We start from the raw sequence: 21,498 nt of genomic DNA, 5'->3' as shown, positions 1-21,498 counted from the left end.
TTGGTTTTTTTTTTTTTTTTTTTTTTTTTGAGATGGAGTCTCGCTCTGTTGTCCAGGCTGGAGTACAATGGCATGATCTTGGCTCACTGCAACCTCCGCCTCTCGGGTTCAAGTGATTCTCCTGCCTCAGCCTCCTCAGTAGCTGGGATTACAGGCACGCGCCACCACACCTGGCTAATTTTTGTATTTTTAGTAGAGACGGGGTTTCACCATGTTAGTCAGGCTGCTCTCCAACTCCTGACTTTGTGATCCGCCTGCCTCGACCTCCCAAAGTGCTGGGATTACAGGAGTGAGCCATTGCACCTGGCCTCGCCATTGACTTTTTTATTTTATTTTATTTTTGAGACGGAGTCTCACTCTGTCACCCAGGCTGGAGTGCAGTGGCGCAGTCTCCGCTCACTGGAACTCTGCCTCCCTGGGTTCAAGAGATTCTCCTGCCTCAGCCTCCCAAGTAGCTGGGACTACAGGCGCCCACCACCATACCCAGCTAATTTTTTTGTATTTTTAGTAGAGACGGGGTTTCACCATGTTGGCCAGGCTGGTCTCGAGCTCCTACCTCATGATCCACTCGCCTTGGCCTCCCAGAGTGCTGGGATTACAGGCGTGAGCCACCGCACCCAGCCCACCATTGATTTTTAAATAACTATTTTTTTGGTAAACCAGTGTGAGAATTTCAGAGATTAATAAAAGTTGTAAATTGCTCCTCTCTCGTTTTAATGGTGAAAAGATAGTGAAGGAGATTGTGAAGGAGAAAGTTATATGAATAAATATGGTAATGCAGCAGTCCTATCATGTTTGAATTTGCTGTGTGCACTGTACTTTATGGGTTAAGAGATTTTCAAGGGTAATTGGGCTGTATAGGATATTGTGCTTAGTATGTTGTGGGGTTATGACTGTGGAATTATCTGTGTTTTGGACATTTGATGATAAGTGCTTTTCTTGTATCTCTGATAGAAGCCCTCCTATACAGTAAGTTTTGGTTATGATGTGCTTAGTTAATTGAGGGGAAGAACTGGTAAAGCAGGGAAATCAGAAATATGTATTCATGCATTAATCTTTTTTTTTCTTTTTTATGAAGACGGAGTCTTGCTCTGTCGCCCAGGCTGGAGTGCAGTGGCATGATCTCGGCTCACTGTAACCTCTGCCTCCTGAGTGCTGGGACTGTAGGCACATGCCACCATGCCCAGCCAATTTTTGTATTTTTTGTAGAGATGGGGTTTCGCCATGTTGGCCAGGATGGTCTCGAATTCCTGAGCTCAGGCAATTCGCCTGCCTCGGTCTCCTAAAGTGCTAGGCTTACAGGCATGAGCCACCGTGTCTGGCTCATGCATTAATCTTTTAAAAAGTATGTATTATGGAAAATTTCAAACATAAATGAAAGTAGAGGGAATAATATAATGAACCCCCATCTGCCTGTCGCCTAGTTTAAACAGTTGTCATCTTCTTACCAATCTTGCATTTATACCTTTCCCACTTCCCCCCTTTTTTCCTGGATTTTGAAGCATATCCCAGAATCCTTTCATTTCATCAGTAGATATTTTGGCATGTATCTCTAAATAGATGAAGATTCTTTAAACAAACAAAACCCCAGGGCTGGGTATGGTGGTTCATGCCTGCCATCCCAGCACTTTGGGAGGTCTAGGTAGGTGGATCGCTTGAGGCTAGTTCAAAACCAGCCTGAGCAACACAGTAGTAGTGAGGCCCCATCTCTACCAAAAAATAAAAATAAGTGAGCGGTGGATGGTGGTGAGTGGCTGTAGCTCTAGCTACTCGGGAGGTTGAGCTGGGAGGATTGCTTGAGCCCAGGAGTTCCAGATTACAGTGCAGTAAACTATGGTTGCGCCACTGCTTTCCAGCCTGTGTGACAGAGACCCTGTCTCTAAAAAGGAAAGAAAGAAAAGAGAGAGAAAAGAAAGAAAGAAAGATTGATTAGCACATAGGTTAATATCAAAATATTTTAACCTATGTTAACAAACATTAATATTTTTTGTTAATATTAAATATTAATGTTTGTTAACATAGGTTAATATTTTGTTAACCTGTTGATGCAGGGCCAAGGCTTTTTCTTTGTATGTCTAGTTGGAGTTCCTCAATTTTGTTTCCATTAAATACAGCCATAATTCATTATCTATAATTTCCAGTTTTGTTTGCTTTTTAAAGCAGAATATGAATTTAATGGCATTTGTGAAGCAATATTAGTACAGAATCCCTCTTGATTTTTATGACTCCTTCCCAGTCTTTTATACTCATCTCATTCACGTCTAATTTACTATGTCTTTTTAAGCATTTGATGAAGTTTTCATAGAAACGTCTCTCATTAATTTTTCTTCAGTTTACATTCTATTTAATTAAATTACATAACTGTAATATTGAGCAACTGGTATAAATAGGTTTGGGAAAAAAACAGTTAATTATTGGTAAGAATATAACTTAATAATGGGAGGCTGGGCCCAGCGCAGTGGCTCATGCCTATAATGGCAGCGCTTTGGGAGGCTGAGGCGGGCGGATCACCTGAGGTCAGGAGTTCCAGACCAGCCTGGCCAACATGGTGAAACCCTGTCTCTACTAAAAATACAAAAATTAGCTGGGTGTGTTGGTGCACGCCTGTAATCCTAGCTACTCGAGAGGCCTGAGGCAGGAGAATTGCTTGAACCCGGGAGGCAGAGGTTGCAGTGAGCCGAGATCCTGCCACTGTATTGCAGCCTGGGCCATAGAGCGAGACTCCATCTCAAACAAACCAACCACAAAAGAAACCCAAAAAACTTAATAATGGGAGCAGCAGAAGCTTATAAGAGTAAGAGACAACTGTTATTAGTTGGGGCCAGTTTGCATGTTGTGGGCACTGGTTGCTTTACTGAGACAAGGAGAAGCATTGATTATTTTTGCAGGTTGGTTGAGTGAAGGTGGGCTAAGAGAGCTTCTGCATTAATTTAAAATAACAAAGAAGTCAAAGCTGTTAGAAATTTGAGGACGAGTTATTTTATAGAATCTTTTATTTTTTATAGTGTGTACTTCGAGGTGGTATTTTTGTCCACTTATGTTAGAATTTGTGTGAACTGAGCTGAATTTGGTAATGAGTCAGTGGTATTAAAAACTTGGTGAAGAAACTGGCCAAACTCTTTAGTTTAAGAGGTTTCTATCTGTTCACTGCTAGTGTAGTGTTCTATGGAACAAGTTGACATTTTCTTGTAGTAAGTTGTTTTCTGTTTCTGGCAGAAGTAATCTTGGTTCATATGCCACAAGAAACAGAATTGTTTTTATTGTGGAAGACAGGAGCAGAGCTGTGTGTTTCTTATTAGGATGAGTTGGGCACCTGCAGGATTTCTTCTCTCTTTCTGCTTCCTGCCTCCTGTTGTCTTTTCCTTCTGTTAGAATGTTCTAATATTGCATAAGCAGCATTCCGACAATAGTTGAATTTTTTTGGTACTTCATTTTTTTAAACCCTCAAAATAATGTTTTTAGTGATTGTATGTTCTTGGCTTGCTTTCCATTTCTACATCAACAGGGATATTGTTATTCTAGTCAAATGGGTAGTTGTATTCTGGCAATGATCTTTGGGTCCAAGTCAGCTGCAGAAACAACACTTTCATATATTATACCTAAATATCTTACATGTGTATGGTAATTCTGGGAGGTAATTAAATGTTGGGATGGTACTTTAGGATCTCTTTAAAGGATTTCACAATTCTCAGGAATAAAATAACTTGTTTGAAGCATGTTACTCATTGGCCTTTGACTATGCAAAAGGGTAGCCAGTGATTTTAGCCTACTGCCTCTTCTGATCTCATTTTCCTCCTTCCTTTTGAGTCAGCAGCTGCATCCAGTGCCCTGCTCTAATTGAGCTCTTAGTAAAAGGGGTATTGTTATACCAAGTCACAACCTCATATAGCAGTGAGGTTACATCAATGGTTGTTAGATTTTTAGGCCATGAATCCATTTTGGAGTCACATTAAATTTTGAAAACCAAAATTTAGTTGCATTACCTAAATTTCTCTTCCTTTTCTTATCCTGATAACAGGATAAGAATAGGTTTTCTGTTTTTCCAGCTCTTTGGGGAACCTTTTTGGCCCATCAGAGTTGCCTCCAACAATCTGTAGTTAAAGAACTGAGACTGGTGTGGGAATCAGGGGATGTTTCTGGTTCCAGTTTTTACTAGGCAGTGGTTTGACTTTGGGCAAATTACTTAACCTCAGGGGGCTTCCAGTTTCTCTTTAATTTATAATTTTTTCAACTGCTTTATTGAGGTACATTTCACAGACCATACAGTTCACCCAATTTTTTTTAAGTGTATTCATGGAGCTGTGCAGCCATCACTACAATACATTTTAGAACATTTTCATTATCCTTAAAAGAAACATGGTACCCATTAGCAGTCACTGCTTATTTCTTCAACCTCTCTTCTCAGCCCTAAGCAACCACAAATTAATCTTTATCGATTTACGTCATCTGGACACTTCATATAAATAGAATTATGCAACGGGTGGCCTGTTGTATTTTACTTCTTTCACTTGGCGTAATGCCTTCAAGGTTCATGCATGTTCTTGCATATGTTGGAATCTCATTTTTTTAATGACTGAATAATATTCTGTTGTATGGATATGCCACATTTTTAAAATCAATTCATGAATTGGTGGACATTGTTTCTACTTATTGGTTATTATGAATAATATGGTCTTGAACATTTGTGTATAAATTTCTGTGTGATCACGTTTTCATTTTTTCTTGGGCATATACCTAGGAGTGGAATTGCTTGGTCATGTGGTGACTCCTTGTTTAAGTTTTTGAGCAACTGCCAAACTGTTTTCCAAAGTAGCTGCCCAATTTTATATTCTTACCTGCAATGTATGAGGGTTTCTGTTCTGTCCACATCCAAAACTTATTTTCTTTTTTTTGATTTTAGCCATCCTAGTGGATGTGAAGAAGTATTTCATTGTGGTTTTGATTTACATTTCCCTAATGAACAATGGTAGTGAGCATCATTTCATGTGCCAGTTGATCATTTGTGTATTTCCTTTGGAGAAATGTCTATTAACATCCTTTGCTCGTTTTTGAATTGGATTATTTGTCTTTTTATTGCTGAGTTGTTAAGAGTTCTTTATGTTTGGGATACAAGTCCCTTATCAGATACATGATTTACAAATATTTTCTGCCATTCTGTGGGTTGTCTTTTCAGTTTCTTGGTAGTGTTGTTTGCAGCACAAATGTCTTTAATTTTGATTCTCTAGTTTCTTAATTTATATGGTTGTTTTAACTCTGAAACTATATGTTTTATTGAGATTATTTTCCTCTGTGCTCATTCTGTACTTTCTCCCATTTTCATATAGCTCTCCCTTTCCCAGGACGTTTTCTAGCCTCAGACTTTATTTTTTTAATTAATTTATTTATTTTGAGACGGAGTCTCGCTCTGTCGTCCACGCTGGAGTGCATTGGCGCCATCTTGGCTCACTGCAAGCTCCGCCTCCCAGGTTCATGCCATTCTCCTGCCTCAGCCTCCCGAGTAGCTGGGACTACAGGTACCTGCCACCATGCCCGGCTAATTTTTTGTAATTTTTAGTAGAGATGGGGTTTCACCGTGTTAGCCAGGATGGTCTCGATCTCCTGACTTTGTGATCTGCCTGCCTCGGCCTCCCAAAGTGCTGTGATTACAGGCGTGAGCCACCGCGCCCGGACTCTAGCCTCAAAGACTTTAAAAACGTCTGTCTATGTATTTGCCTCTCTAATACATGTGTCTTACAAAATAATCAAACCTTACAAAATGTATAACAAAGAAAGTGAAAGTTCCTCATCTCTCCAGAGAAAACATTGTTAACTATTTATAACCAGATTTTTTCCCATTCACATGGTAAAAATTTTTTTTAATTAAAAAAGGGAACATACCACAATCTAGTTTGCTACTTGTTTTTTCATTTAATAGTGTATCTCCAACATTATTCCATGTCAGTACACTTTGTCCTTGTCTCAATCATTTTAATGGCTGCAGAGTATTCTATTTTATGGATATACTATACTTTACATAGTAGCCTGTTGATAGATTTTAGGGTTGTTTCTAGATTTTGTTTTATTTTTTTGAGACAGAGTTTCTTTCTGTCACCCATGCTGGAGTGCAATGGCATGATCTTGGCTCACTGCAACTTCTGCCTCCCAGATTCAAGTGATTCTCCCACCTCAGCTTCCCAAGTAGCTGGGATTACAGGTGTGCGCCACCACACCCAGCTGATTTTTGTATTTTTAGTAGAGACGGGGTTTCACCATGTTGGCCTGGCTGGTCACGAACTCCTGGCCTTGAGTGATCCCCCTGCCTCAGCCTCCCAAAGTGCTGGGATTACAGGTGTGAACCACCATGCCTGGCCCAGATTTTATTGTTTTAATTACAAATTTTACATAAGTTGTTTCTGCACATTTATATTTGCACACTTGTGCTAGTGTTTTTTTTTCTATTCCATTTATTTGCTATTGCAGTATTTACTATTCAAAAGCACTTTAAAAAATCCAAGTTTTATTTAGTGTGACCTAGAGTCAACATCCCAAAAGTTATGTATTATTTTCCATCATGATATATACAATGTTCTGATCTTCTTTTAAAGTCAGAGTCTTCATTTTCTTGGTAATCGTATAGAATAATTTACTAGAAGTGGAATGCCTGGATCAAAGTATAAGTGCTTAAAATCATGTAGATGTTGCCACATCACCCTCCAAGTAAGGCCATGCCACTTCACTCAGCTTGAGAGTGTATGACAGTGATTTTTCTGTTCTTTTTAACCCTGGCAAATAGCCTTTTTAGGGAATTAATCTGACGGGTGAAAAAATGTCATTTTATTATTTGTAGTTATTTATTAGTGCATTTGAGCATCATTTAATTTGTCTGTTGGTTGTCTTTCTGCTTCGTCTACTCTTCTATTGGGCTTTTGGCTTTTTCTTATTCATCAGTTGTCATAGCTATATTATTATTATTAATGTTTTAAAAAAATTGAGATGGAGTCTCACTCTGTCACCCAGGCTGGAGTACAGTGGTGCAATCTTGGCTCACTGAAACCTCTGCCTCCCAAGTTCAAATGGTTCTCATGTCTCAGCCTCCCAAAATGCTGGGATTACAGGCATGAGCTGCTGTGCCTGGCCTGTAATAGCTTTTTAATATTAGGGAAATTAGTTACCTTATAAAATATATTACTGATATTTTTCTTTGTCTTTTGACTTTGTGTGTGTGTCTAATATAAAATGAAAATGCTTTTATTCTTATAGTCAGATTTTTCTGTTTTTTTTTCTCTTTATGGCTTGGTTTTTAAAATTCTAACTGTATAAAAATATTTACCCTTTTTTTAAACTACTTTTATGGTTTTGTTTTTAAATGTAAATCTTTGCTTCATATGAAATGCATTTTGATATAAACCAAATGAGATAGGGGATGAGTTGTAGAATTTATTGGAGTTGTAAATTTACATTTATTTTTGTGATTATTAATGGCTTCCTCCTACTTGACTGTAAGTCCCATGAGGGCAATGTATTGTGTTGTTTTGTTTTTCCCTTGCTCTTATTTTCAGTGTCTAGCATAGTGCTTGCCTTGTAATAGGCCCTCCATTTATTGAATAAATGAGTCTAGGTTTTTCTCCAGGTCTCTAGCTTCTCCTGACACAGTTAATTGCATAATTGCTCTTTTCCTTCTTGATTTAAAAAGCAACACTATCATTTACAAAACCCCCATAGGTACTTAGGTACATTTCTGAACTCTAATCCATTGAGTGTGCTGTCTTTTCTTGCTTTGATACTGTACAGCTTTAATTATGATAGCTTTATACAGCTTAAAGTATATTTGGGAGGCCAGGTTTAAGCATTCTTAAATATATTATACCACAGTTTGGGAAGCTCTATAATCTCCTTTATTAAACTTTTTGCGATACCTTTGGAAACATTCATTTAACTTAACAATTAAACACTTAATCCATTCTGAAGGTCAGCCTGCAAAGCAGAAATGATTTTTGGGGTCTTATTTGGTGTAAAGAGTTTTTTTTAAGGATATCATACTTAATTCTGGCATGACCTCTTTAGTGTCTTTTAAAAAACTCTCATTTTATAACTTTGGGCATTTCTAGAAAAGCAACATTTTTCTCACAGTTTTCTAATGCAAAATACACAGAGGGATAGGTGGCAGAAAAGGTATCCAGATAATTGTGTTGGCATCCCACTGATGTCGAAGCAGATAATGGAGAAGACATTACTTAAAAGTGTTTTGCAGATTTCGGCTTAAATTAAAAATATGACAATTTTAATTTAATTAAAAATATGACAATTCTCAGGCCGGGTGTGGTGGCTCACGCCTATTATCCCAGCACTTTGGGAGGCCAAGGCGAATGGATTGCCTGAGGTCAGGAGTTTGAGACCAGTCTGGCCAACACAGTGATACCCCGTCTCTACTAAAAATACAAAAAAATTAGCTGGGCCTGTAATCCCAGCTACTTGGGAGGCTGAGGCAGGAGACTTGCTTAACCAGGGAGGTGGAGGTTGCAGTGAGCCAAGATCATGCCACTGCACTACAGTTGGGTGACAGAGCAAGACTCCGTCTCAAAAAAAAAAGGTGTTATGCAGATTTCAGTTTAGCCACCTTGATCTTCCCACCTTGTGCATGACACGTTACTTTCCTGTGGCATGCAGTATTTGACTGATTCATTGGATGTGACTTGCGTTAAATTCAGATAACATTGCTGAATAATCACTTTCTTTTTCTTTAGTGTAGCCTCCTTTCTCTGTAGAACATCAGAAATTCTTAAACTCTGAAATAGAGCATTCTCGGGATTTTCTGTAATGTCTTTCTCATGTAGGAACCAACTTCAGGGTCTTGTGAGCGTTAGAGAAGTTTAAGGTCTAGGGAACTGAGCTAATGGAACAAGGCATGCCTAATGTGATAAAATCCTTGCTTTCTTTGCAATTGAAATTGTTTATTCTAGATAACTGCTAATTTACAAATGTATTTTCACATGATTACCCATTCTGTTCTCAAAAAGCATAATAGGGGTTTTGTGCCTTTCAGACTTTCCTGAAAAAGCCTAACCGTGGATTTTAGAATTATTAAGCTAGAAAAATACACACATACACACACAGGTTTGTTTGGGACCATTAGTCTCCACCCTGGAATTAAGTGACATTGAAAATAACTCTGGAATAAAAGGTTTTTATGTAGCAGAATAGTTGACTTACAGGGGTTCTTCACTTTGCACATTTTCTCTGGGTAGAAAATGAGCTTGTTTTTCTTTTAGTTGTATTAAATTTTTTTTTTCCCTCAATGCTAGTCTTAACTGAGAGATTTTTAGGCAGTTAACTCTCCCAGCACAGCAATAAGCAGCTTATTAGTAGATATTATCTCTCGTTGATTTGTTACCCTTGAGATTTACTGTGCTTGCAAAACACCTGTCTGTATTTGAGCCTTGCTAGGTAGTTGGCTTTTGTGTTTGACTGAAGATTTTTTCCAAAGAAAGCAAATAGCTATTAGGAAAAGAAAGAGTCAGCAAATTTCTGTATGCTTTCATGGAAGAGATTTCCCAATTAGAAAGCTTTTGTAGGCTTAACCTTTTGCCCTAAAGTAACCTAACATTTCATTATGTATTCCATTGAGGTTTTGGAGCTCTGCACCAGAAAGCGAGGACCAAGGTTGAATGTGAAAGGAATATTCAGAGGATGAAGCTCATAGTCAACAAAGTGCTGCTTCATAGGCTAGGTCCAAAAATAACCTGCTTGCCATAGGGAGCAAGAATGGAGGTAGCATTAGCTGCTGTTTTGAGCAGTGTTTCATGTCCTGTCATGTCATTCCAGAATGGTTTTCTGGTTTTGTTTAGAGACAGGGTCTTGCTCTGTTGACCAGGCTAGAGTGCAGTGTGGTGTGATTGTAGCTCACAGTCACCTCAAACTCCTGGGCTCAAGTGATCATCCCATCTCAGTCTCCTGAATAGATAGGACTACAGACACACACCATTGCACTTGGCTAGTGGTTTTATTTTTAGTATAGACAGTGTCTCAGTTTGTTGCCTAGGCTGGTCTCAAACTCCTGGCCTGAAGCAGTTATCCTACCTTGGCCTTCGAGAGCACTGGGATTATAGGCATGAGCAGCCACACCTGGCCTCATTCCAGAATAATTAAAATTATGTTTAAGGCGGCCGGGCGCAGTGGCTCGTGCCTGTAATCCCAGTACTTTGGGAGGCCGAGGCAGGTGGATCTCAAGGTCAGGAGTTCAAGACCAGCCTGGCCAATATGGTGAAACCCTGTCTCTGCTAAAAATACAAAATAAAAATGCAAAAATTAGCCAGATATGGTAATTAGCGGGTGCCTGTAATCCCAGCTACTTGGGAGGCTGAGGCAGAGAAATGCTTGAACCCGGGAGGCGGATGTTGCAGTGAGCTAAGATCGCGCCACTGCACTCCAGCCTGGGCGACAGAGTGAGAGTCCATCTCAAAAAAAAAAAAAAAATTATGTTTAAGGCAATATAATTTAAAATTTTATTTTGGGAGAATGTTGCCTTGGTAAATTGGTAAATAACAGTTATTCTGAAAGGTTTAGGAAGAGTGCCTTTCTGCTAAACTGAAGAAATTAACATAATTTACTCTTCTGTAAATAGGGGGATGGTCTGCATTATGCTCATGTAACCATTGGAGTTCAAATTAATGATTCGCTGGGTTCCTGTGGTGAATCTTGAGTGATTAAGAGGCAGAACTCAGTCTTTGGTTCAGAAAAGTTAGCATTGGAATGGATCCTCAACAGGCCCTGAAGGTAGGAAATGTTGTGATTTAGAGAGCTCTTCCAAGGCTTGTGATGGAACCCTGCAACAGTAAGTTTTAAGAGTATCAATAACTGGCCGGGCACAGTGGCTCACGCCTGTAATCCCAGCACTTTGGGAGGCTGAGGTGGGCGGATCACCTAGGATCAGGAGTTCAAGACCAGCCTGGCCAACATGGTGAAACTCCGTCTCTACTAAATATACAAAAATTAGCCGGGCTTTGGTGGCAGGCGCCTGTAATCCCAGCTACTAGAGAGGCTGAGGCAGGAGAATTGCTTGAACCTAGGAGGTGGAGGTTGCAGTGAGCCGAGATCGTGCATTGCACTCGAGCCTGGGCAACAAGAGCAAAAAACTGTCTCAAAAAAAAAAAAAAATGCTGGGCTTGGTGGCTCACGCCTATAATCCCAGCACTTTGGGAGCCAAGGTGGGTGGATCACGAGGTCAGAAGATTGAGACCATCTTGGCTAACACAGTGAAACCCCGTCTCTACTAAAAATAAAGAAAAGAAATTAGTCAGCCGTGGTGGCAGGCACCTGTAGTCCCAGCTCCTCGGGAGGCTGAGGCAGGAGAATGGCGTGAACCCGAGAGGCGGAGCTTACAGTGAGCCGAGATCATGCCACTGCACTCCAGCCTGGGCAACAGAGCGAGATTCCTCAAAAAAAAAAAAAAAAGAGTATCAATAACATAGAATGTGGACATACATAGCACATAGATACATATAGCAAGTCAGGAAGTTTGCCTAGAAGGAATAAATTAACTCTTGTTACTTGGTGAGATCACAGAAGGGAATGTAGTTTGTTTTAGGTGGTGGTAATTGTGAGTTTGAGGCCGGCCCAGGAAATGAGTTGTCAGATATGCTGTCATCCTCATTAATGGTTCAGCTTATTTCTCAGGTTTATAGTTGTATGAAGAGATGCTATGCCTACCCCATTCAGGGAACTATTAGGTTCAAAATCATAAAAGCTAAAGAAGAGTGGAATACAGTGAAAAGTATCCTGTTCACACATACCCCATGATCATCCAGATTTCCCTTCCCAGGGGCAGTCAATATTATCTGTGTCTTATATGTCCTGAGGTAGTTTATGTGTATAGAAGTAAATGTAAATATCTACTACTTGCTTCCTCTTTTAACACAAATTATAGTAAATAATATACAATAGTCTGCATCTTACTTTTTTCGCTCTCGTATCTAATGTAAAAAAAGCTATGTGGTATTCCAATGAAAGGATGTATTATATATATTTTTTAGACATTTCATTTCAGTTGTTTTTCTTTTTTTTTTTGAGACGGAGTCTAGCTCTGTCGCCCAGGCTGGAGTGCAATGGCGCAATCTTGGCTCACTGCAACCTCCACCTCCCTGGTTCAAGCAATTTTCCTGCCTCAGCCCCCTCAGTAGCTGGGATTACAGGCTCATGCCACCACTCCTGGCTAACTTTTTTTTTTGTATTTTTAGTAGAGACAGAGTTTCGCCATGTTGGCTAGACTGGTCCCAAACTCCCGACCTCAGGCAATCCACCTGCCTCGGCCTCCCAAAGTGCTGGGATTACAGGTGTGAGCCACCACGCCTGGCCTTGAGTTGTTTCTAAGCTTTTGCTAATAAAACAATGCTAGAGGATTTAAAAAAAATATGTTAGGGTTTTATATTGACAAGTAAATATTGTCATAATAGAAACTTGCTATACTTATAATAATAATATATCTATAGAACATGTTCATAAATGTCTATTTGAGTCTTCTTGTAAGGTAAGTACAACATTTTATCCCTTCATAACCAGTAAAGTGGCAGAAGTAGAGGTAGAACCAAGGTCTTCTGACTCCTATTTGAGTATCTGTCTACTTTACCCAAAATACATATACTGTTGTGGGGCTGTAGGGAAGTGGGGGTGGGAGAATAAGAGGAAGTAGACCTAGGTGGGGCAAGCTTGAGATAAGGATGTATCTGGCATTCTAGAAATCAGGACCCTGTTTGCCAGGAGTAAGTGGAGCTGAACATCAGCCTGTTACAGGGACATAAAGGCACTTAGGCACTGGCAGAGCACTATGGTTTGATTGCCATCTTGGAGTACAGTAGTATGGTAAGCCAAAGAGTGGTAGTTCTGGAGAAGCTGGGGACTGTCAGAGCTCCCCAGAATAGACTGGGAGTGAAACAGCATTCATGATTTGCTAAGGAGGCTGGACTACCTGGAAGGATAAGGTAGGAGCCCAGGAGTTCAAGGCTGCAGTGAACTATGATTGTGCCACTGCATTCCAGCTTGGCAACAGAGCAAGACCCTGTCTCTTAAAAATATTGGTCAAGACCATAAAACAAGAACATAGGCCATAGTGAAAACATAAAATTTTCTTAGCAGCTGTGGTAGCAAACATATTAATGATAAGGAGATAGCTGTAATGTTAGTCAATTTTGGCTTGAGACTGAGGACTGGGAAAGAGCCTTCTTCCTCCAGAGGAGTAGTTATGTCATCTTACAACTGGGAGTAGAGAGACAAGGACATGTGAAGCTGATTCATGCTTTCATTATATAGTTAATACTATTTGGAAACCTGTGTGTAGGTCTGGTCAATAGACTTCCATTTTAATTGCTATATGCTAAGTATCCTCCTATGTTCTGTATACTTCATATAATTCTTGCTAGCCCTCAACAGCTTTTTACAAAGTAACTATTGTTATACCTAATTTCTATTGTGAAAACTGAGCTTCGCTTAGGTAACTTGTCCAAAGTTCTTTACCTTGTAAGTGGTAGAGCTGAGATTTATAAGTAGGTCTGTATGACTCCAGGGCTCTTGTTCTTTCCATGATACCAGGTATTAGGCATCAAAATTGGACAGTAGAATTCTAATCACAGCTGTACATAACCAGAAAGTAGGAGTATGGATGAGTGTTAGCATGTAACCAGATACTTGTCTGTTATGTATGATTTGGGCTGAAAGAGTAGAAGGAATGCTAAGGAAAATGAGCATTGGAGATGTTGAGAGCTCGCAAACTCATGATGAATGTGTATATAATTTAAGTAATGCACTTGCTGTGCATATGTAGAGCCTTAAGATAAAATTTCCAATGCTCCCTTCCCTCATTAGTTTTTTCTTTCTAAAGTCCTTCTATATTGAGATTATATAGCTGCCACTGAAGACTGTAGCTGGTAGCCAGGACCTGGAACTTTTTGGCAAGAGGATGTTATCTGGAGGATCCATGTATGCTGAGATCACCATAATCATGAATTCTTCTCCCACTGTAAAGTTTGAGGAGGTAAGAATCTCCTTAACTTAGCAAATTTGGGCTTATAAATGCTAGGTCCAACTAGACTTTATTGGCCTCAATCCATTAGCATTATCCTGCAAAATACTGATGTATACTTTTTGGATAATACCTTTGATCTACTTTCAACGACCGTTGTAGGGAATTGTTAGTATGAGAGGTTGACATTTTGCTTAAATAATCACTTGGAAACTGTGACTCAGCATTAGTCACTGGCTTTGTGCTGGGTTACATTCTCTTGTCTCTTGCCTTAATTGTGGTAAGCCTCAGCCATTTGATTACACAACTACCAAAGAGGATGACCTTAGTGATAACCCAATCACATTTTCAGATAGTAAAAATATTAGGGACAAAAGCATTCATATGTATTAGCCAGTGGTATGGGTTCGCCTCCGGAGAAATGTTAGCACATTTTCCAGGTTTGCCCGGTAATATTAAAAGATGAATAGCCATCTTAGTAAAAATAGCTGTTTACACTTTTAGTTAGTAGTTTTTAAAAGCGGAAATGTAACAATATGCTTTTTGGACACAGTCATTTTATTTTATTTTATTTTTATTTTTATTTTTTTGAGATGGAGTTTCGCTCTTGTCCAGGCTGGAGTGCAGTGGCATGATCTTGGCTTACTGTAATTTCTGCCTCCCTGGTTCAAGCGATTCTCCTACCTCAGCCTCCCTGGTAGCTGGTATTACAGGCACATGCCCCCAGGCCTGGCCAATTTTTGTATTTTTTGTAGAGGTGGGGTTTTGCCATGTTGGCCAGGCTGGTCTCGAACTCCTGACCTCCAGTGATCTGCCCACCTTGGCCTCCCAAAGTGCTGGGATTACAGGTGTGAGCCACCACACCTGGCTGCGGATATAGTCATTTTAGTATTTGAGATTAAATTTTAAACCTCATTTGGTGAACTTTAAAACCATTAGTGATTTGAGTTAATTCTACCTGTTTTACCTTATTTTTCACCAGTGTGTGTTTCCTCACTGCCTCATTATATTGCCACATTTAATCTTTCATTAAAACAAACAAAGAAACACAACTCTTGGCTGGGTGTGGTATCTCACACCTGTAATCCCGGTACTTTGGAAGGCTGAGGTGGGAGGATTCCTTGAGCTGTAGACCAGCCTGGTCAACATAGGGAGATTCTGTCTCTCTTGAAAAAAAAAAAAAAAAAAAATTAACCAAGCATGGTGGCACACATCTGTAGTCCCAGCTACTCAGTAGGCAAAGTGAGAGGATTGCTTGAGCCTGGGAGGTTGAGGCTGCAGTGAACATGATCACACCACTGCATTCCAGCCTGGGGGACAGAGCGAGACCCTGTCTTACAAAACAAAACAACAACTCTCGGAATTTCTCTTTTCCCCTCCCTTTTTCTTCCCCTTCTTCCTTCTATTTCTCCTTGTTTCATCTACAAATATTTGAGTGTCACTGTGCTCCAGGCGCTGTGCCAGACATTGGGATTCGTTGGTAAGCAAGAGAGAGAGGCATGGCCTCTGTCCTTATGAGTTCACAGTCTATCCTAGTGTTACTTATCTAGTCTGCCCCGCCTTCAAGGTTCAGTGGAGGCCCGATCTTCACGTAGTCCTTTGACTTCTTTGGCCCTTGCAAACCCATCCTTTTGACCTATGCTACTTTAAATCTGATTCATACAATTTAGCATTTATTGATATAATTTCTCATACTGTGGGCTAATTGTTTAAATATCTTGTTTTACCGGCTAGAGTATAGTTCCTTAAAGACAGAGACTGTCATGTTATTTTTTTGTTCTTTGCAATACTGAGCCCAAAGGTTTTGATTCAGTCTGCCCTGCTGAATGTTGAAGTTACTAATAGCTCTTGGGACTTAGAAGTAGTGATGAGATAATGCCTTGCTTTTTAGTTTATTTTCTATTTTGTTTTATTTTATGTTTCTTTTTGAAATGGGATTGGGCTGGCCGCAGTGGCTCACGCCTGTAATCTCAGCACTTTGGGAGGCCGAGGCGGGTCGATCACCTGGCCAACATGGTGAAACCCCTTCTCTACTAAAAAGACAAAAAGTTAGCCAGGTGTGGTGGCGGGGGCCTGTAATCCCAGCTACTAGGGAGGCTGAGACAGGAGAATTGCTTGAACCTGGGAGGTGGAGGTTGTGGTGAGCTGAGATTGCACCATTGTACTCCAGCCTGGGCAACACGAGTGAAACTTCGTCATTAAAAAAAAAAAAAAAAAAGGGCCGGGTGCAGTGGCTCACACCTGTAATCCCAGCACTTTGGGAGGCGGAGGCAGGTGGATCACCTGAGGTCAGGAGTTCGAGACCAGCCTGGCCAACATGGCAAAACCCTGTCTCTACTACAAATACAAAAATTAGCCAGTGTGATGGCAGGCGCCTGTCATCCCAACTACTCAGGAGGCTGAGGCAGGAGAATCTCTTGAACCCGGAAGGTGGAGGTTGCAGTGAGCTGAGATCGTGCCATTGCACTCCAGCCTGGGAGACAAGAGCGAAACTCCGTCTCAAAAAAAAAAAAAAAAAAGGTATTGTTCAGTCATCCAGGCTGGAGTAAAGTGGCACAGTCATGGCTCACTGCAGCCTTGAATTACTGGGCTCAAGTGATCTTCTTGTCTTAGCTTCCTGAGTAGCTGGGATTACAGGCAGGAGCCACCATGCCTGGCAGATTATCCCTTTAAAAAAATTCCTTCTAGTTGTTTGCCTAATATTTGTTATCTGCTTCTGTTAATCTGTGCTGAAAATGAGTGCAAATTACCTTACTGATTCGCTATTTGCATTTATATTATTTTCTAGTGAAGGGGTTGTATTTGAGGTTACCATTGCATAGCTTCTCATCTAGTTCTCCTTGTGACATTATAATGAGGGATGCATTTCATGACTAAGGGATAGAGCTAACCTAATGTTGATCTCTTAGTAGCATGCTGTAATCTTTTGGGCTTAAATGCCCTATCACTATGCCTTAGTTCATGAAGTGTTAAAAGTAACTCACTTAAAATGGGAAGCGGAGAATGTAATAACTTAAAGATCAAAATCGAATTTCTCATAAAGATTTTTAGAAATGGAAAATAATCTTTTAATGGGCCAACATTGTTTATATTTTATGATGTTAGAGATCAAAACTCTTCCTGAGTAGTAAATGAATGTGGCAACTTAAATGTGAAGGAGGGAGGCTATGTGATTGACTTAAATGTTTTTCTGAATGTGCTAAAAGCTCTGAGGTAATGGCAAATTTCAATATTGGAAATAAGAAGGGATATATATTCTTTATTAAGAAGGAGAATAGAGGGTACTGGGGGAAGGAAATGCTCTTTTGCCTACACTTAAAAATTAAGAAGGTAAGTATATGAAATTGAAGGGGTAAAAGACCACGGAGCAGGAGACAAGGAAACCGTTATTTCCCTCTGAAATAATTCTAGATGGTGATTTGAACAAACCAGTTGCTAAAAAAATTATATGATAATTGGGGCAGTTTGAACATTGACTGGGTATCTGATGTTAAGGAATTATTCTCTTCAGATGGGGTAGTAGTTTGGTGGTCATATTGCAAACAAAAAGTACTTAGCTTTTAGAAATATATACTGAAATACATATGGATGACGGAATATGTCTGAGATTTGCTGGGGGAAAGGAAGAAGTGGTCAGCAGTATAGATACAAATGGCCATGTATTTATTTATAACTGTCTAAGCTGGCCGATGGGTACAAGAGGCACATTGTATTATTTCTTTCTACTTATGTATATGTTTGAAAATTTCCATAAATAACAACAAAACACCACACACACACAAAATCTTAACAACTGTCAGAACTGGCAGAATTGTCAAGCCTACCCCTTTATCTTCTTTCTCTCTAATTTTAGATGGGCAAGTAAAGCCATAGATTCATGCTGATGTTTCCAAATGGGAATGCAGTTTAGATTTTCATCCCCTTAAATTTCAATCTATCTGTAGTGCAGCATCACTGAGAGAACAAGCCCTGCTATTTTCCCAGCAGTGTGGTAAGTTACAACAGGGTAGGAGTCATACTACCCATCTTTAAGGCTCTTCCTCCTTATAGGTGAAGAAATAAGATTTAAAAAGCAAAACATAATTAGAGAATAGGAAAATATGGTTTAAAATTATGTGCCATATTTTATAGTTCTGGCCAAACAGAAGAAATTCTAGAGAAAGGAAAGAACATTTTGGGTTAGGAATAACCAAAGACTTCTCTTTTGAAACAGAGTCTCGCTGTATCACCCAGTTTGGAGTGCAGTGGTGCATTTATGGCTCACTGTGGCCTCAACCGCTTGGGCTCGCTGCAGCCTCAGCCTCCTGGGCTCAGCTGCCTGAGTAGCTGGGACTACAGGCATGCGCCACCATGCCCAGCTAATTTTTGTATTACTTTAGAGATAGGGTCTCGCTATATTGCCCAGGCTGGTTTCAAACTCCTGGGCTCAAGTGACCCTCCTACCTTGGCCTCTCAAAGTGCTAGGTTTACAGGTGTCAGCCATCATGCCAGGCCACAAAGACATTTTTTATTAGGCCGATGGATGTTGGGATCATCTTTAAACAACATTGAAAGTTGAATTGCTGACAGTAATGTGGGGATAGCATTCCAGGGAGAGAAAATACTATGTTTGGTGGAGAATAGATAAATTTGGATTGGGGAACAGAAGATATTTTTGATAGGTAGGATGGGGTCATTTCATAAAGGACATGAACTTTTAGTTGAGACATTTGGGCTTGATCTTATAGACCTTAAGGAGCCATTTTTGAGGTGTGGGGAACCATTTTTGACCCTTAAGTTGCCTAAGTATTTATTAATTTGGTTTGATGTTAATATTGTGTATTCTTAGTTGCAGGCTTTTGCATAGAGAGTATAACTTGACTTTGTAGCCTTTACATTCTTTTTAACGTAAATTTGTTATTTCCACAGTGTCCCAAAAGTTATTCAGGGACCAGAATTAATATTTATTTTTTAAAAATTATTTATTTATGTTTGAGACAGGGTCTTGTTCTGTTGCCCAGGCTGGAGTGCAGTGGCGCGATCTCGGCTCACTGCAGCCTCCGCCTCCCGGGTTGAAGCGATTCTGCCTCAGCCTCCCCAGTAGCTTGGACTACAGGTGCCTGCCACCATGCCCAGCTAATTTTTGTATTTTTAGTAGAGATGGGGTTTCACCATGTTGGCCTGGCTGGTTTCGAACTCCTGACCTCCAGTGTCCTCCTGCCTTGGCCTCTCGAAGTGCTGGGATTACAGGCATAAGCCACCGTGCCTGGCCACATTTTGATATTTTTAACCAACTTTATTGAGGCATAATTTACATTCAATAAGATTGAACCATTTTAAGTTTACAATTTGAATTTTGACAAATATACACACCCATTTAATAACCATACAATCAAGATACAGAACAATTCAGTCTCTCAGAAAGTTATAATAGCACTGTTTGCATTCATTCTCATCCTCCTCCACTTCCAGAAAAACCACTGATTTGTTGTCACCATAGATTAGTTTTGCTTTTTCTGGAATTTCATATAAATGGCCTCATCTAGGATGTACTCTTCTTTTGTCAGCATTCCTTGTTTAAGATTCATTTATTGTTGTTTGTATCAGAGTTTGTTGTTTTTTATTGCTGAGTGGTAATCTGAGTAGAGTTACATTGTATGGATGTAACAGGATTTGTTTATTCATTCACCTATTGATGAACATTTGGATTGTGTCTGGTTTTCTTGTTTTTATGAATAAGGCTGTTATGAACTTCATGTACAGCTTTGCGTAGATGTATGTTTTCATTTCTCTTAGGTAAATACCTTACAGTGGAATGGCTGGATCATATGGTTGGTAGGTTTATGTTTAACTTTTAAAGAAACTGCCAAATTGTCTTCCAAAGTTGCTGTATCATTTTATATTCTCTTTAGCAATATATGAGATAGGAGAGTTCTAGTTGCTTTAAATCCTTACCATTGCTAAAATGATATATCTTAAATTTTAGCTGTTCCAATAGTTGTGTCATGGTATCCTGTGATTTTAATTTACATTTCCCTAATGACTAATGATATTGAGTATCTTTTTATGTACTTATTTTCATGCTGTCTATCTTCTTTGGTGAAGCATTTGTTCAGATCTTTTGCTCATTAAAAGAAATGGGCTGGCCAGGCATGGTGGCTCATGCCTGTAATCCCAGCACTTTGGGAGGCCAAAGTGGGAGGATCACTTGAAGCCAGGAGTTCGAGACCACCCTGGGCAACAAGCGACACTCTGTCTCTACAAAAAACTTAAGAATTAGCTGGGTGCATTGGCATGTGCCTTTAGTCCCAGATACTCAGGAGTTTAAGGTGGGGGGATCACTTGAGCCTAGCTGTTTAAGGCTGCAGTGAGCTGTGATGGCACCATGGCACTCCAACTTGAGTGACAGAGCAAGACCCTGTCTTTTCAGAAAAAAAAAAAAAAAAAGGATTATTTCCTTATAGTTGAATATTGAGAACTCTTTATATATATTGGATACAAGTCCTGTGTTATATAAATGCTTTACGCTTTGCAAAGATTTTTTTTTTTCCGATTCCATGGCTTCTTTTTTCATTCTTTCAGCAATGTCGTTTGAAGAGCAAGGGTTTTTAGAGGTCAGGTGCGGTGGCTCACGCCTGTAATCCCAGCACTTTGGGAGGCTGAGTTGGGTGGATCACCTGAGGTCAGGAGTTTGAGACCAGCCTGACCAACATGGTGAAACCCGGTCTCTACTGAAAATACAAAAATTAGCCAGACATGGTGGCATGTGCCTGTAATCCCAGCTACTCAGGAGGCTGAGGCAGGAGAATCCCTTGAATCCGGACACGGAGGTTGCAGTGAGCTGAGATCGCACCACTGCACTCCAGCCTGGGCGACAGAGCAAGACTCCATTTCAAAAAAAAAAAAAAAAAGAAAGAAAAGAAAAGAAAAAGTATTCTAGTGAAGACCAGATTCCTTGGCATAAGGCGCCAGGAATTTTAGATTGATAGGAGTTAAAATAAATAAATAAATATTGGCTCAGGGAATAAACTTCATTAAAATCACTTTATGGGCCGGGTTTGGTGGCTCACACCTGTAATCGCGCAGCGCTTTGGGAGACTGAGGTGGGCAGATCACTTGAGGCCAGGAGTTCGAGACCAGCCTGGCCAACAGAGTGAAGCCCTGTCTCTACTGAAAATATAAAAATTAGCCAGGTGTGGTGGTGCATGCCTGTAATACCAGCTACTCAGGTGGCTGAGGCAGAAGAATTGCTTGAATCCTGGAGGTAGTGGTTGCAGTGAGCTGAGATGGTGCCACTACAGTGCAGCCTGGGTGACAGTGTGAGACTCTGTGTCAAAAAAAAAAAAAATGAATTTATGAAGGTTATTTTTAAATTTGAAGATATTGAGGAAAGATACTAAATTTGTGTTAAAAAAAGCATTTATTTTGATCAACTCCGCTGTATGGAATATTTTGTCTTATGTCACTCTAAAGTTTCCATGCCTTCAAATGAAATACAGTGCCAGGTTTAACATTTGTTTTCATGGATT

The 21,498-nt window shown here is 39.9% G+C and overlaps 1 protein-coding gene across 9 annotated transcripts in view; it reads left to right on the top strand.

Moving 5' to 3' along the window:
- SIK3 (SIK family kinase 3) overlaps positions 1–21,498 on the top strand; it is a 269,595-nt gene that overhangs the window by 11,456 nt on the left and 236,641 nt on the right. The window contains exon 1 of one of the 9 annotated variants that reach the window (XM_058446636.1): positions 13,423–14,002. The exons of the other annotated variants lie outside the window; for them this stretch is intronic. Within the exon in view, the coding sequence (XP_058302619.1) occupies positions 13,928–14,002 (75 nt within the window). The 5' untranslated portion in view covers positions 13,423–13,927. Of the gene's footprint in view, positions 1–13,422; positions 14,003–21,498 lie in introns of those variants that run through there. 9 annotated transcript variants of the gene reach the window in all.

The sequence above is a fragment of the Hylobates moloch genome, unplaced genomic scaffold, assembly GCF_009828535.3.
Source record: "Hylobates moloch isolate HMO894 unplaced genomic scaffold, HMol_V3 SCAFFOLD_11, whole genome shotgun sequence".
NCBI classification, from domain to species: domain Eukaryota; kingdom Metazoa; phylum Chordata; class Mammalia; order Primates; family Hylobatidae; genus Hylobates; species Hylobates moloch.
The sequence above is the reverse complement of the archived record's forward strand: the minus strand, read 5'-3'. Positions and strand labels throughout refer to the sequence as shown.